Genomic DNA, 15,308 nt, shown 5'->3' on the forward strand with positions numbered 1-15,308 from the left:
CAGTACTACAAAAATGTTAATCATTACAGGTTGAATATTTCCTACTTAATTCAACATGTTTGCAATCTATCATGCTTCAGAGCCCTTGGTTACTAGACACATGTTTAGATTTTTTTTTTCATATTTGTACAATTAATAAATTAACAACAATGTCCTTTCCTAGTGCTGGAATCTGAGCAAAGAGCATTATTATTTCTAGCTGAGAAACCCTCCTTGTTCTGCTAAAATAGGAGCAACATATTTCTCTGAAGTGTTTTCAGGATGCCAATCATGCTACCAGTCTGGTATTTGAGGACGGCGACATTGGCTAACCCTCCTCAGTGGATTAGGGGGTGTGCGTGGCTTGCCCCACCAGTCCTCTCCCCCTGGTCTTTCCCTATCAGTGTAGAAAGTGTCAGGTCCTCTCGTATCTCGGCCTCATCCCAGGGTCCCTGTATGTTATCCTTGTCACTCTGCAGTTTGATCAACTGGGCCCAGCAGAGCATGCTGAAGGTATGAAGGGAGGAGGGAGAGGAGTCCAGGCCCCAAGAGGTGGAGAAGGGAGAGGCCAGGCAGACTGAGGCGAACAGGGCAGCATTGAGAGAGGCTTCCAGGGGGAGTGGGCTGGGTGTAGGAGAAGGCCACCAGCATCAAGGCTGTCATGGCGTAACCGTGTCTGTATTGACGGACTCTTAACGTCCTGAGGACAGGAGAGAACCCGAAGGTGAAGATGGAGGCACTCTTCAGGTCAGACCAACGTGTACACTGGTGGCTGTCTGAATTCTCCCGTGGAGCCAGCGCTTGGTAGTCTGTAGCCAAGCAGGGCACAGAGCAGGCCGCTCCACAGCAGGGTGGAGAGCAAAAAGATAGGGTTTAGGCTTGAGACATGTCCTAATGTGGTAGAGGAGTCAAACTGAATCACAACCTATTCCCTTTTCTAGTGCACAACTTTTGACTTCAACCCTAGATATGTGACTTACACCATGTTGTTCTGGTCACGTTAGTGCACTATGTGGAGAATAGGTTGTCATTAGAGCTTCACTGTAAGGTGTGTACAGTACCTGCTCCATGTACAACCAGCAAGTGAGGAACAGAGCCACAAAGGAGATGTGTTGTGCCACCAGTCCTGCCTCCCGCACCACAGCAGCGATATAGGCGGGGACCCTCGTTCCTCCTGAGCTCCTCCATGAAGCGGCGGTCCACGTAGTTATCAGGGAAAGACTGGCGATCCCATAGCACCGTCCCCCAGGACACTGCCTGGGCCTGGGGCCGCCCCCGACCCACTGTCTGCCCCATCAACTGGACAAACACATAACCTTCGGTTGACCACTAGCTAGGTAGCCTAGTGGTTAGAGCGTTGGACTAGTAACTGGAAGGTTGCAAGATCGAATCCCTGAGCTGACAAGGTCAAAATCTGTCGTTCTGCCCCTGAACAAGGCAGTTAACCTAGGCCGTCATTGAAAATAAGAATTTTTTCTTAACTGACTTGCCTAGTTAAATAAAGGTTAAATATATATATATATTTTTTTAAATAAAAAATAAAATAACCATAGGCAAAAGATTAATCCCATAGATCACAACTAGTATATTCCCTATACTGCCCCACCCAGCACCACATCCTTCTCACACACATCATACCAGAAATGATTGTTTCTGCTGAGACAAACTACAGAGACATGGGTAGTCAAATTGGTACTATAGTTTCAGAGCACAACATTATCGCATAAAAATGTATGACAAGCACTGCCAGGTTTGTCTTGAAAGCTGATTATGGTTGTTAGCTCTAATATTCCTAAGTAATCATTCAACAACAGAACCATCCTGAAAAGATCCCACAGACCGTGTTACATTTCTGTTAATAACTACACATTATTTCAGTAAAAAGGGATTTTCAGATTTGACCTGCGAGGGACTGGTGCCGCGAATCTAGATATTTCTGACTTCAGTGCATTCAAGACAACAGGACTGAGTTTGGGAAACCCTGGTCTACAGCTCCGGCTTTCTAGCCTGAAGATATCACACAAACAAAAGTTAAAACTCCCTAAAAATCATTAACTGGTTTCATAACTTTTGATGTCTGTGTACAGGTGTCTGTGGTGAACATGTGTGGTCCCTCCACCATCCTGGGGATGATCTCCCAGCAGACTGCCCTGTCTATCAACAGGTAATAACACACAATACACCCCCCCCCACACACACGTCCTAGAGACGCCTGCATCTGTCCGTAGTCAATACCCAGTCCAGAGGAGTAAACCCTGGCCCTACGCTCCCCACCTGATGGGCCTGGCTCCTGTACCAATAACACTCAGACCTCTCCTCTGCAGCACCCAGACAAGCAGAGGGACAGAACCAACCACACCCACCACGGTAAGCATAGGGTGAGGAGATTAGGGCTACAGTTAAACTAATTGTTTGGATTACAGAGTTTGGGAATACAGACAGGCTTTAATGTTGAAAGTCCTATGAGCAGGGGTTAAATTAGGAATTGGAGAGCCTTTGGGGGGGGGGGCTTCATGTCCACATTCCAGTTCAATCCAAACCCTAAATACATCTATAATCCTAGTCCTATGTTCAATCCAAACCCTAAATACATCTCTAATCCTAGTCCTATGTTCAACCCAAACCCTAAATACATCTCTAATCCTAGCCTCATGTTCAATCCAAACCCTAAATACATCTCTAATCCTAGCCTCATGTTCAATCCAAACCCTAAATACATCTCTAATCCTATGTTCAACCCAAACCCTAAATACATCTCTAATCCTAGCCTCATGTTCAATCCAAACCCTAAATACATCTCTAATCCTAGTCCTATGTTCAATCCAAACCCTAAATACATCTCTAATCCTAGTCCTATGTTCAATCCAAACCCTAAATACATCTCTAATCCTAGCCTTATGTTCAATCCAAACCCTAAATACATCTCTAATCCTAGCCTCATGTTCAATCCAAACCCTAAATACATCTCTAATCCTAGCCTCATGTTCAATCCAAACTCTAAATACATCTCTAATCCTAGCCTCATGTTCAATCCAAACCCTAAATACATCTCTAATCCTAGCCTCATGTTCAATCCAAACTCTAAATACATCTCTAATCCTAGCCACATGTTCAATCCAAACCCTAAATACATCTCTAATCCTAGCCTCATGTTCAATCCAAACCCTAAATACATCTCTAATCCTAGCCTCATGTTCAATCCAAACCCCAAATACATCTCTAATCCTAGCCTTATGTTCAATCCAAACTCTAACCTTGGTTTGTCATTCTCTTTGGACCCATAAACTGCAGGAGCTTGGCCCCAGCTCAATGTAACTATGTCTTATGAGTGACGATGTGTGTTGACTATCTCTGACCCTAGCTGCAGGCAGGGACCCCTCAATGCTCAGCCAGAGAGAGGCAGGACCGGAGCAGGGTGTGGCCGTGTAGACAGAGACTGAGGGAGCGGTAGGGACACACACTATACTGACACACAGAGTTAAGGAAGATGCAGTTTTAGCATGTCTTTTCCCCGCTCTCCCTCTTGCACTCTGCTCACATCCCCAATCTCAGGTTGCGTCCTCTGTGTATAGCGGAGGTTTCCAGTCCGACGGTGGAACAGTGTCGAGGGATACAACCGCTCTGTCAGCCCCTCAGAACAAAAAAAATACATCAGTCAGCTCATGAAGGTTAGTATTGGCCCAAAACCAAATAATACCAGGGTCAGAAAAGTAGGATTGTTTAATTTACATACCAAAAAGCCTTTTCTATTTGTAAAAGCAGGAATTGGTTAAAATCTGAACAGGTCATGTGTTGTTTTGCAGTGTGCTGTTCACTGTTCTACCATAAGATGGTGATGGGGAACTTCTCAGCACAGCAGGAATCTGTAGAGAATAAATAAACCTCCACTGATCCTAGATCTGTGCAACCTTTACCTGGAGCAATGTCACGAACGAATACAGACTCCAAACCAGTCGAGTGAAAGACTAAATGTTTTATTTGGAAATTCACAGTTTCTAATGGCACTACATCTTTGTAGTTACTCTCGATCCTGTTCCACAATACTGTGCAGCTCTTTCCCAGAATACTCAGAGAAAGAGAGAAGCGTGGAAACAAAGCAGTTGACAGACAGCGTTTAGTGTAGAAAAACAAAAGGCATGAAGGTAGTAATAATAACAAAGTGCACACTGAGACCTGGAGGTCACCGACGACCAATCTCTAGTCAGTGTGTTAAATTAGGGCTTCGCTGAGTCTCCCACAAACACGCATCAAGAGAACCAAGAAACACTCTTGCATGCATACACACTTACCCATAATATCATACACACTTACCCATAATATCATACACATTCAAAAAGGGTAGAAAAACAAAGTCGGTCATGATTCACTGGGTGTGGAACACTTGTAATCAGATAAAACAGTGCATTCCAAACCCTTTCCCAACATTCCCTTTTAAATTCACAAGTTCCTTCAGACTCCTGAAAACCACTACCTTATTTGAGGTGGGGTGAATGCACAGTAATGAACACATTAATGAATGACGAGCTAGTAAGGACAGCAGAGGTGGCCAGTTAAAGGTGCTGTTCTTGGTAATGGGAACAGAAGTGGTTCAATTAAAACAGATGCACTAAAAGAGAGCTCTTCACACTTTCTGAACCCTGAACTGTGTAGGGGTCAGAGGTCAGTGTGTGGAGTAGGGGACCTGGGTGGCTGGTCTGTAGAGGTAATGGAAGTATACTGTAGAGGGAGTGTGGTGTGTGTAGTTTGTGGAATACAGTGGGCCCAGTCTCTCTTTCTCAGTCAGTCAACAACCAACCCAACATAGCTCAGAGGCCATCTAACCACTGGCATACTAACCACTGGCACAGATATACAGATATATAGTACACTGATTTTTCACATCCGCAACTTATTAAAATTGACTTTTGCCGTTCCAATCACATCCTTGCACAGACATCTAGAGACAGACAAACAAATTGACTTCAAACATTTCTTGTTTTAACGTCATCTTCCCAAAGGACTTCCCATAACACTAACTGGTGAGGTGAAGCTGGTTTGTATACGACCCCAGCAGTTATTGGGACTGTTACAGCCCTCTGTTCCCTGGTAGAGTTCTAATTAACAGGATGGTGTGTGTGCAGGTGTGACAGTGGAGGCAACTCTACAAACACCAGATGATCAAGCCACCTTTACATCCACCTTTACAGAGACAAAAGGTGGATGATACCTTGTTGTCCGTTTAGCTTTGAAAACACAAAACAAATATTGGTCGCAAGAGGTGAACTAGTGTCGGGCAGCCAGTGACAATCATACAGTATGCGACAGTAAAATGCTATGTACAATACATCTACCTTTGTGTTTTAATTGCAATCATTATTATTCTATGTAACATGTACCATGTGTTTCCCCTGGGCTACAGTATGATAGGGTTGTTTTGAGGCCAGAACATAAATAACTAGATAAATAAAAGTGGCCTCACAGCATCCCCTACAGGACCTCAGGGGATCTGCTCTCGACTGACATTACCCTGTGTCACGGATGGAAAGGTCCGTGTTGCATTGCACTGTTGATATGAATGGTTAACATTAGGAATTGGGGGAGGAAAAGCAGATCCTAGAGGCAACTTCTACCAACAGCGGGTGTTTGTGTGCTCGAACACACCAACATCTTCAGACTAAACTGTTCCTAACAACTATAATAACACACAACATTCAGCTCTCAGCATGGCTCATATACAGCTCAATATAAAAACAACCTAACTAACTCTGACTGGGTTCTGTTGACCTGTCACAATGTGCAAAAACAACCAGCCTATACAGTACAAGATCCCTTTCCTCTTGGCTGGCTCTCTGTATACACACACACACTACCATTGGAAGTCTGACTGGAGAATAGCTAGGTTAACTAGTTCAAGAGGTATAGAGCCTGTTCCTTTGTATCAGAGCTGGATAAACATGGGCTAGAGACAGGAACGCTTGCATGCACACACACCAACGCTCACACACACATTGGGTATGTATCTTCATTCAGCTCTGCTGGTTGCGTGGTGTTAGGTTAGACTGCCTGAGAAAGGGAGACAGAGGGCCTGTTGTGTGTGAAGGGTTAACACCCTGGTCCCATACGAACAACTGCAGTGGTGTTAGCTACCGCTGAACAATGCACAGAGAATGAACAGAATGTGGAAATGGAGGAAAGAAGGAGAGCTTAAAGAAGAAGCTAATCCTGCTGCACAGTTCTCTCACTGCGACACATTTCATCCTTACAGCTTCATACTGTACTTTCACAGGCTTCAGGTAAGAGCTCTACTCAGCCCCTCTCCTCTGGGCACAGGGCTGGAGTACAAGCCCCTGATGCCCAGGTCTGATGTGCTTGTCCAGTAGAAACAGCTGAATGAATGTCTGTTTTCTAGTAACACTCCCCACCATTAGTCTCGCTCCGAACATAAAAAGAACAATCCTTTCAGTGTTTTTTATATCAGTGAAAGCTTTAGAGTGGACAGAAAGGCACATGACTGTGGAGAGGTCTCTGAATGGCTGTTGCTGGGTGACTAATATCATGGTGTCCGAGTTCCACTGTGGCCCGGGTGCTCATGGGAGATGTGGTTCAGAGATGTGGCCATTTTGGGGCAAGACCACACCCTTTCACATATCCCTAACCAAGTCTGCTACCAGGGTGTGTGTGATCAGATGTGTCCTGTGACTGCTGTGGCTCTTATGGTCCCCACACTGATCTCCTTGTTTCCCTTGATCAGCTGCTGCAGGCTGTGCAGAGAGTTCACAGCAGCGCCTCCTGTCTGTCTGGAGGAGAACTGCAGATCTGCCTGACGAGACCGCCGACGCTTCACTGACCTCTTAGAGGGAGGGAGGGGGAGAGTGGTAAGGTAGGACGGGAGGGGAAGGGCAGCATGGCCATTACACAGGCCTGGGGGGGAGGAGAGGGGATGGCCTCGGCTGATGTAGGACTCTTCAGAGTGGTTGGAGGAGCTACAGCTGCTACTCTCTGATGGGAAGGGGAGCTCCTTACAGGACATGTCTTCTAGAGGGGGAGGAGGAGGGCGATTCAGGGAGTGGGGGAGACCATTGCATTTGAGTCCCCCGTTAGCCATCGGAGAAGAGGGGGCTGATAATGCTGCCTTCAGTTTACATCGGTTCTTCTGGAGAGAGAGAGAGAAGGATTGAGAGATTACAGGGCTAACTTTAGAGATGTATAAATATGTTAAGTCATGTTAACCACATCTATACCAGACACATTGCACAGTTACAACCAAACTGGACAGATACCAAGCTTTCAAAGATAGAGAACAGGAGACATTTTGATTCAGTATGAGGTTACAGACAGGACTGGGAAGGGCAGGGACTGTGGGTAGAATGGCATTATAATAATGTTTTGTCGTCACACACACTGGATAGGTCCAGTGAAATGTGTTGTTTTACAGGGTCAGCCATAATAGTATGGCGTGACTGAAGAAAATGAGGGTTAAGTGCCAAACCTTAGCATCTCTACATGAGTGGAGCAAAGCCATGTTATGGGTCACAGCTTATTGCCATCTATTGGTGGGTTACAACTTTGAAACCACTGCCCAAGCCTGCCCTGTGCCTGCTCATACATCGTCCCCCTAACAGTGGGCTTCTAGCCTGTGTCAACAGAGAAGTTTAACCTAACAAGTTCGTAAATCGCCCATAACCAGAGATCTAGGATCAGCTTAACTCTCCCCAGACCCTACAGTATTCTTAACCATTAGGAGAATGCTAAACTGACCTTAGATCAGAGCCTGGGGGCAAGTTCACCCCACTCCACTGAAACCATAAGCAAACAAAGATGGCCACTGGGGCCACCATACAACAGCAGTAGCAGGCGGAGAGGAGGGGACACTGTACCTTTTTCTCTGGTGAGAACCTTAAAGGTTCAACAATGTAAAGGTCGTCGGGGCCTACTGAACAGGGAGAGAACAGGGCCATGTTAATGATGAGATGGCAGGCACACAGGAACACACGTTACAAGCATGACGCCACCTTGCAAGTAGTACTACTGATTTACTATTAAAGTAGTATTACACACCCTGACATACTATAGCCCAGAATAAAGGTTATAGCTCCACTGAAGAGGTTATAGCTAGTAGGTACACTGGGTGACGTAGGGTTCTCTAGTTGTTGTTACTACTTGCAGTGGTGTAACAAGAGCCAGCCAAAAGCATTGTGTTCTATTTATATTCTCCTTCAGTTCAGCCTCTATAAGGACACGCACTCTGGCCCAAGGACACGCACTCTGGCCCAAGGACACGCACTCTGGCCCAAGGACACGCACTCTGGCCCAAGGACACGCACTCTGGCCCAAGGACATGCGATAAATAGAGTGGGAAAGAGAGGAAAGAGGAGTATTATGTTACATGGCTGTCTGAATGAAGGTCTTTATTCCTTCATGGTGGGGTGTGCCCAGGCAGTCCCACTGGGGTGTCTGTGGCTCCAGTACCCTTACAGCAGACATACTGTTCAGCAGCTCAGCAGCATGGACACAGCCAGTAGCATGGACACAGATGGGAGAGCATCTAGTCATGCGGTCTATAATGAAGCTGGCCTCTATATAGGGAGGACATGTCAGGCTTTCTGAGTCTTTTAGTCCTGCTTCAGCTCCTATGGGTGTGATAGGGCAGCAACAGGATGGACAGAACAGCGATGTAGAAGACAGGAAGGGTGTGTAAGTGAGAGGCCACGTGAGCAGGCCTCTTGTCCTTGTTAGAAAGCTGTAGAGCAGGGGTGTCAAACTCATTCCACGGAGGGCCTAGTGTCTGCAGGTTTTTGGTTTTTCCTTTCAATAAAGCCCTAGACAACCAGGTGTGGGGAGTTCCTAACTAATTAGTGATGTTAATTCATCAATCAAGTACAAGGGAGGAGCGAAAACCCGCAGACACTCGGCCCCCCGTGGAATGAGTTTGACACCTGTGCTGTAGAGTGACTTGGTGTGTGTACACTCACCTTCGGAAGTAGGAAAGGTGAAGGACTTGGAGCGTAGGAGAGGGCACGATACCCTCCGCTTCAGACTCAAATCATCATAGGAGGAGAAACACCTGACACATACAGGATATGACACGTGCAGTAACGTTAGTACGGGTTAAACTAAACAACGCCTGTATGGAAGAGATCCAATGTTCCCTATGAAACATTAACTGAACTAAGAGGAACATATCAGACCTACAAAAGCAACAACAATACTCTTATAAATAATGTGGGGAGATCAGACAAAGGTGTGTGTGTATTTACCTCTTGGGGATGGGGTAGTGGTTGACTACGGTGTGTGTTTTTACCTCTTGGGGCTGGGGTAGTGGTTGACTGCGGTGTGTGTGTTTACCTTTTGGAGCTGGGGTAGTGGTTGACTACGGTGTGTGTGTTTACCTCTTGGGGCTGGGGTAGTGGTTGACTGCGGTGTGTGTATTTACCTCTTGGGGCTGGGGTAGTGGTTGCCTGCAGTGTGTGTGTTTACCTCTTGGGGCTGGGGTAGTGGTTGCCTGCAGTGTGTGTGTTTACCTCTTGGGGCTGGGGTAGTGGTTGACTGCAGTGTGTGTGTTTACCTCTTGGGGCTGGGGTAGTGGTTGCCTGCAGTGTGTGTGTTTACCTCTTGGGGCTGGGGTAGTGGTTGACTGCGGTGTGTGTATTTACCTCTTGGGGCTGGGGTAGTGGTTGACTGCGGTGTGTGTGTTTACCTCTTGGGGCTGGGGTAGTGGTTGACTACGGTGTGTGTATTTACCTCTTGGGGCTGGGGTAGTGGTTGACTACGGTGTGTGTGTTTACCTCTTGGGGCTGGGGTAGTGGTTGACCAGGGTGTGTGTGTTTACCTCTTGGGGCTGGGGTAGTGGTTGACTACGGTGTGTGTGTTTACCTCTTGGGGCTGGGGTAGTGGTTGACTACGGTGTGTGTGTTTACCTCTTGGGGGTGGGGTAGTGGTTGACTGCGGTGTGTGTGACAGTGTGTGTGTTTACCTCTTGGGGCTGGGGTACTGGTTGCCTGCAGTGTGTGTGTTTACCTCTTGGGGCTGAGGTAGTGGTTGACCACGGTGTGTGTGTTTACCTCTTGGGGCTGGGGTAGTGGTTGACTACGGTGTGTGTGTTTACCTCTTGGGGCTGGGGTAGTGGTTGCCTGCAGTGTGTGTGTTTACCTCTTGGGGCTGGGGTAGTGGTTGACTACGGTGTGTGTATTTACCTCTTGGGGCTGGGGTAGTGGTTGACTGCGGTGTGTGTGTTTACCTCTTGGGGCTGGGGTAGTGGTTGACTACGGTGTGTGTGTTTACCTCTTGGGGCTGGGGTAGTGGTTGACTACGGTGTGTGTGTTTACCTCTTGGGGCTGGGGTAGTGGTTGACTACGGTGTGTGTGTTTACCTCTTGGGGCTGGGGTAGTGGTTGACTACGGTGTGTGTGTTTACCTCTTGGGGCTGGGGTAGTGGTTGACTACGGTGTGTGTGTTTACCTCTTGGGGCTGGGGTAGTGGTTGACTACGGTGTGTGTATTTACCTCTTGGGGCTGGGGTAGTGGTTGACTGCGGTGTGTGTATTTACCTCTTGGGGCTGGGGTAGTGGTTGACTGCAGTGTCTGTATTTACCTCTTGGGGCTGGGGTAGTGGTTGACTGCGGTGTGTGTGACAGTGTGTGTGTTTACCTCTTGGGGCTGGGGTAGTGGTTGCCTGCAGTGTGTGTGACAGTGTGTGTGTGTGTTTACCTCTTGGGGCTGGGGTAGTGGTTGCCTGCAGTGTGTGTGACAGTGTGTGTGTGTGTTTACCTCTTGGGGCTGGGGTAGTGGTTGACTGCGGTGTGTGTGACAGTGTGTGTGTGTTTACCTCTTGGGGCTGGGGTAGTGGTTGACTGCGGTGTGTGTGACAGTGTGTGTGTGTTTACCTCTTGGGGCTGGGGTAGTGGTTGACTGCAGTGTGTGTGACGGTGTGTGTGTTTACCTCTTGGGGCTGGGGTAGTGGTTGACTGCGGTGTGTGTGACAGTGTGTGTGTGTTTACCTCTTGGGGCTGGGGTAGTGGTTGACTGCGGTGTGTGTGACAGTGTGTGTGTGTTTACCTCTTGGGGCTGGGGTAGTGGTTGCCTGCAGTGTGTGTGACAGTGTGTGTGTTTACCTCTTGGGGCTGGGGTAGTGGTTGCCTGCAGTGTGTGTGACAGTGTGTGTGTTTACCTCTTGGGGCTGGGGTAGTGGTTGCCTGCAGTGTGTGTGACAGTGTGTGTGTTTACCTCTTGGGGCTGGGGTAGTGGTTGCCTGCAGTGTGTGTGACAGTGTGTGTGTTTACCTCTTGGGGCTGGGGTAGTGGTTGCCTGCAGTGTGTGTGACAGTGTGTGTGTGTGTTTACCTCTTGGGGCTGGGGTAGTGGTTGCCTGCAGTGTGTGTGACAGTGTGTGTGTGTGTTTACCTCTTGGGGCTGGGGTAGTGGTTGCCTGCAGTGTGTGTGACAGTGTGTGTGTTTACCTGCAGTGTGTGTGACAGTGTGTGTGTGTTTACCTCTTGGGGCTGGGGTAGTGGTTGCCTGCGGTGTGTGTGACAGTGTGTGTGTGTTTACCTCTTGGGGCTGGGGTAGTGGTTGCCTGCAGTGTGTGTGACAGTGTGTGTGTTTACCTCTTGGGGCTGGGGTAGTGGTTGCCTGCAGTGTGTGTGACAGTGTGTGTGTGTTTACCTCTTGGGGCTGGGGTAGTGGTTGCCTGCGGTGTGTGTGACAGTGTGTGTGTGTTTACCTCTTGGGGCTGGGGTAGTGGTTGCCTGCAGTGTGTGTGACAGTGTGTGTGTTTACCTCTTGGGGCTGGGGTAGTGGTTGCCTGCAGTGTGTGTGACAGTGTGTGTGTGTTTACCTCTTGGGGCTGGGGTAGTGGTTGCCTGCGGTGTGTGTGACAGTGTGTGTGTTTACCTCTTGGGGCTGGGGTAGTGGTTGCCTGCAGTGTGTGTGACAGTGTGTGTGTTTACCTCTTGGGGCTGGGGTAGTGGTTGACTGCAGTGTGTGTGACGGTGTGTGTGTTTACCTCTTGGGGCTGGGGTAGTGGTTGCCTGCAGTGTGTGTGACAGTGTGTGTGTTTACCTCTTGGAGCTGGGGTAGTGGTTGCCTGCAGTGTGTGTGACAGTGTGTGTGTTTACCTCTTGGGGCTGGGGTAGTGGTTGACTGCGGTGTGTGTGACAGTGTGTGTGTTTACCTCTTGGGGCTGGGGTAGTGGTTGCCTGCAGTGTGTGTGACAGTGTGTGTGTTTACCTCTTGGGGCTGGGGTAGTGGTTGACTGCGGTGTGTGTGACAGTGTGTGTGTTTACCTCTTGGGGCTGGGGTAGTGGTTGCCTGCAGTGTGTGTGACAGTGTGTGTGTTTACCTCTTGGGGCTGGGGTAGTGGTTGCCTGCAGTGTGTGTGACAGTGTGTGTGTTTACCTCTTGGGGCTGGGGTAGTGGTTGCCTGCAGTGTGTGTGACAGTGTGTGTGTGTTTACCTCTTGGGGCTGGGGTAGTGGTTGCCTGCGGTGTGTGTGACAGTGTGTGTGTGTTTACCTCTTGGGGCTGGGGTAGTGGTTGACTGCAGTGTGTGTGACGGTGTGTGTGTTTACCTCTTGGGGCTGGGGTAGTGGTTGACTGCGGTGTGTGTGACAGTGTGTGTGTGTTTACCTCTTGGGGCTGGGGTAGTGGTTGACTGCGGTGTGTGTGATAGTGTGTGTGTGTTTACCTCTTGGGGCTGGGGTAGTGGTTGCCTGCAGTGTGTGTGACAGTGTGTGTGTTTACCTCTTGGGGCTGGGGTAGTGGTTGCCTGCAGTGTGTGTGACAGTGTGTGTGTTTACCTCTTGGGGCTGGGGTAGTGGTTGCCTGCAGTGTGTGTGACAGTGTGTGTGTTTACCTCTTGGGGCTGGGGTAGTGGTTGCCTGCAGTGTGTGTGACAGTGTGTGTGTTTACCTCTTGGGGCTGGGGTAGTGGTTGCCTGCAGTGTGTGTGACAGTGTGTGTGTGTGTTTACCTCTTGGGGCTGGGGTAGTGGTTGCCTGCAGTGTGTGTGACAGTGTGTGTGTGTGTTTACCTCTTGGGGCTGGGGTAGTGGTTGCCTGCAGTGTGTGTGACAGTGTGTGTGTTTACCTGCAGTGTGTGTGACAGTGTGTGTGTGTTTACCTCTTGGGGCTGGGGTAGTGGTTGCCTGCGGTGTGTGTGACAGTGTGTGTGTGTTTACCTCTTGGGGCTGGGGTAGTGGTTGCCTGCAGTGTGTGTGACAGTGTGTGTGTTTACCTCTTGGGGCTGGGGTAGTGGTTGCCTGCAGTGTGTGTGACAGTGTGTGTGTGTTTACCTCTTGGGGCTGGGGTAGTGGTTGCCTGCGGTGTGTGTGACAGTGTGTGTGTGTTTACCTCTTGGGGCTGGGGTAGTGGTTGCCTGCAGTGTGTGTGACAGTGTGTGTGTTTACCTCTTGGGGCTGGGGTAGTGGTTGCCTGCAGTGTGTGTGACAGTGTGTGTGTGTTTACCTCTTGGGGCTGGGGTAGTGGTTGCCTGCGGTGTGTGTGACAGTGTGTGTGTTTACCTCTTGGGGCTGGGGTAGTGGTTGCCTGCAGTGTGTGTGACAGTGTGTGTGTTTACCTCTTGGGGCTGGGGTAGTGGTTGACTGCAGTGTGTGTGACGGTGTGTGTGTTTACCTCTTGGGGCTGGGGTAGTGGTTGCCTGCAGTGTGTGTGACAGTGTGTGTGTTTACCTCTTGGAGCTGGGGTAGTGGTTGCCTGCAGTGTGTGTGACAGTGTGTGTGTTTACCTCTTGGGGCTGGGGTAGTGGTTGACTGCGGTGTGTGTGACAGTGTGTGTGTTTACCTCTTGGGGCTGGGGTAGTGGTTGCCTGCAGTGTGTGTGACAGTGTGTGTGTTTACCTCTTGGGGCTGGGGTAGTGGTTGACTGCGGTGTGTGTGACAGTGTGTGTGTTTACCTCTTGGGGCTGGGGTAGTGGTTGCCTGCAGTGTGTGTGACAGTGTGTGTGTTTACCTCTTGGGGCTGGGGTAGTGGTTGCCTGCAGTGTGTGTGACAGTGTGTGTGTTTACCTCTTGGGGCTGGGGTAGTGGTTGCCTGCAGTGTGTGTGACAGTGTGTGTGTGTTTACCTCTTGGGGCTGGGGTAGTGGTTGCCTGCGGTGTGTGTGACAGTGTGTGTGTGTTTACCTCTTGGGGCTGGGGTAGTGGTTGCCTGCGGTGTGTGTGACAGTGTGTGTGTTTACCTCTTGGGGCTGGGGTAGTGGTTGCCTGCAGTGTGTGTGACAGTGTGTGTGTGTTTACCTCTTGGGGCTGGGGTAGTGGTTGCCTGCGGTGTGTGTGACAGTGTGTGTGTTTACCTCTTGGGGCTGGGGTAGTGGTTGCCTGCAGTGTGTGTGACAGTGTGTGTGTTTACCTCTTGGGGCTGGGGTAGTGGTTGCCTGCAGTGTGTGTGACAGTGTGTGTGTTTACCTCTTGGGGCTGGGGTAGTGGTTGCCTGCAGTGTGTGTGACAGTGTGTGTGTGTTTACCTCTTGGGGCTGGGGTAGTGGTTGCCTGCGGTGTGTGTGACAGTGTGTGTGTGTTTACCTCTTGGGGCTGGGGTAGTGGTTGCCTGCAGTGTGTGTGACAGTGTGTGTGTTTACCTCTTGGGGCTGGGGTAGTGGTTGCCTGCAGTGTGTGTGACAGTGTGTGTGTGTTTACCTCTTGGGGCTGGGGTAGTGGTTGCCTGCGGTGTGTGTGACAGTGTGTGTGTGTTTACCTCTTGGGGCTGGGGTAGTGGTTGCCTGCAGTGTGTGTGACAGTGTGTGTGTTTACCTCTTGGGGCTGGGGTAGTGGTTGCCTGCAGTGTGTGTGACAGTGTGTGTGTGTTTACCTCTTGGGGCTGGGGTAGTGGTTGCCTGCGGTGTGTGTGACAGTGTGTGTGTTTACCTCTTGGGGCTGGGGTAGTGGTTGCCTGCAGTGTGTGTGACAGTGTGTGTGTTTACCTCTTGGGGCTGGGGTAGTGGTTGCCTGCAGTGTGTGTGACAGTGTGTGTGTTTACCTCTTGGGGCTGGGGTAGTGGTTGACTGCAGTGTGTGTGACGGTGTGTGTGTTTACCTCTTGGGGCTGGGGTAGTGGTTGCCTGCAGTGTGTGTGACAGTGTGTGTGTTTACCTCTTGGGGCTGGGGTAGTGGTTGCCTGCAGTGTGTGTGACAGTGTGTGTGTTTACCTCTTGGGGCTGGGGTAGTGGTTGACTGCGGTGTGTGTGACAGTGTGTGTGTTTACCTCTTGGGGCTGGGGTAGTGGTTGCCTGCAGTGTGTGTGTTTACCTCTTGGGGCTGGGGTAGTGGTTGACTGCGGTGTGTGTGACAGTGTGTGTGTTTACCTCTTGGGGCTGGGGTAGTGGTTGCCTGCAGTGTGTGTGACAG

At 49.6% G+C, this 15,308-nt stretch overlaps 1 protein-coding gene and 1 pseudogene across 5 annotated transcripts in view; both read right to left on the reverse strand.

Annotated features, from left to right (window-relative positions):
• Nucleotides 1-317: 317 nt before the first annotated feature.
• LOC139541735 (phosphatidylinositol N-acetylglucosaminyltransferase subunit C-like) lies at nucleotides 318-1,849 on the reverse strand (annotated as a pseudogene).
• Nucleotides 1,850-3,937: 2,088 nt separating this feature from the next.
• Nucleotides 3,938-15,308, reverse strand: part of suco (SUN domain containing ossification factor) — a 119,643-nt gene continuing 108,272 nt past the window's right edge. For 3 of the 5 annotated variants that reach the window (XM_071345699.1, XM_071345701.1, XM_071345697.1), the window contains 3 exons: nucleotides 8,931-9,022; nucleotides 7,836-7,891; nucleotides 3,938-7,111 (listed from right to left, as the gene is read on the reverse strand). In XM_071345699.1, coding sequence (XP_071201800.1) covers nucleotides 6,641-7,111; nucleotides 7,836-7,891; nucleotides 8,931-9,022 — 619 coding nt within the window. In that variant the 3' untranslated portion in view covers nucleotides 3,938-6,640. The remainder of the gene's footprint in view (nucleotides 7,112-7,835; nucleotides 7,892-8,930; nucleotides 9,023-15,308) is intronic. The other 2 variants (XM_071345698.1, XM_071345702.1) reach the window with 2 other exon arrangements.

This window comes from Salvelinus alpinus, chromosome 16, assembly GCF_045679555.1.
Source record: "Salvelinus alpinus chromosome 16, SLU_Salpinus.1, whole genome shotgun sequence".
Classification (NCBI taxonomy): domain Eukaryota; kingdom Metazoa; phylum Chordata; class Actinopteri; order Salmoniformes; family Salmonidae; genus Salvelinus; species Salvelinus alpinus.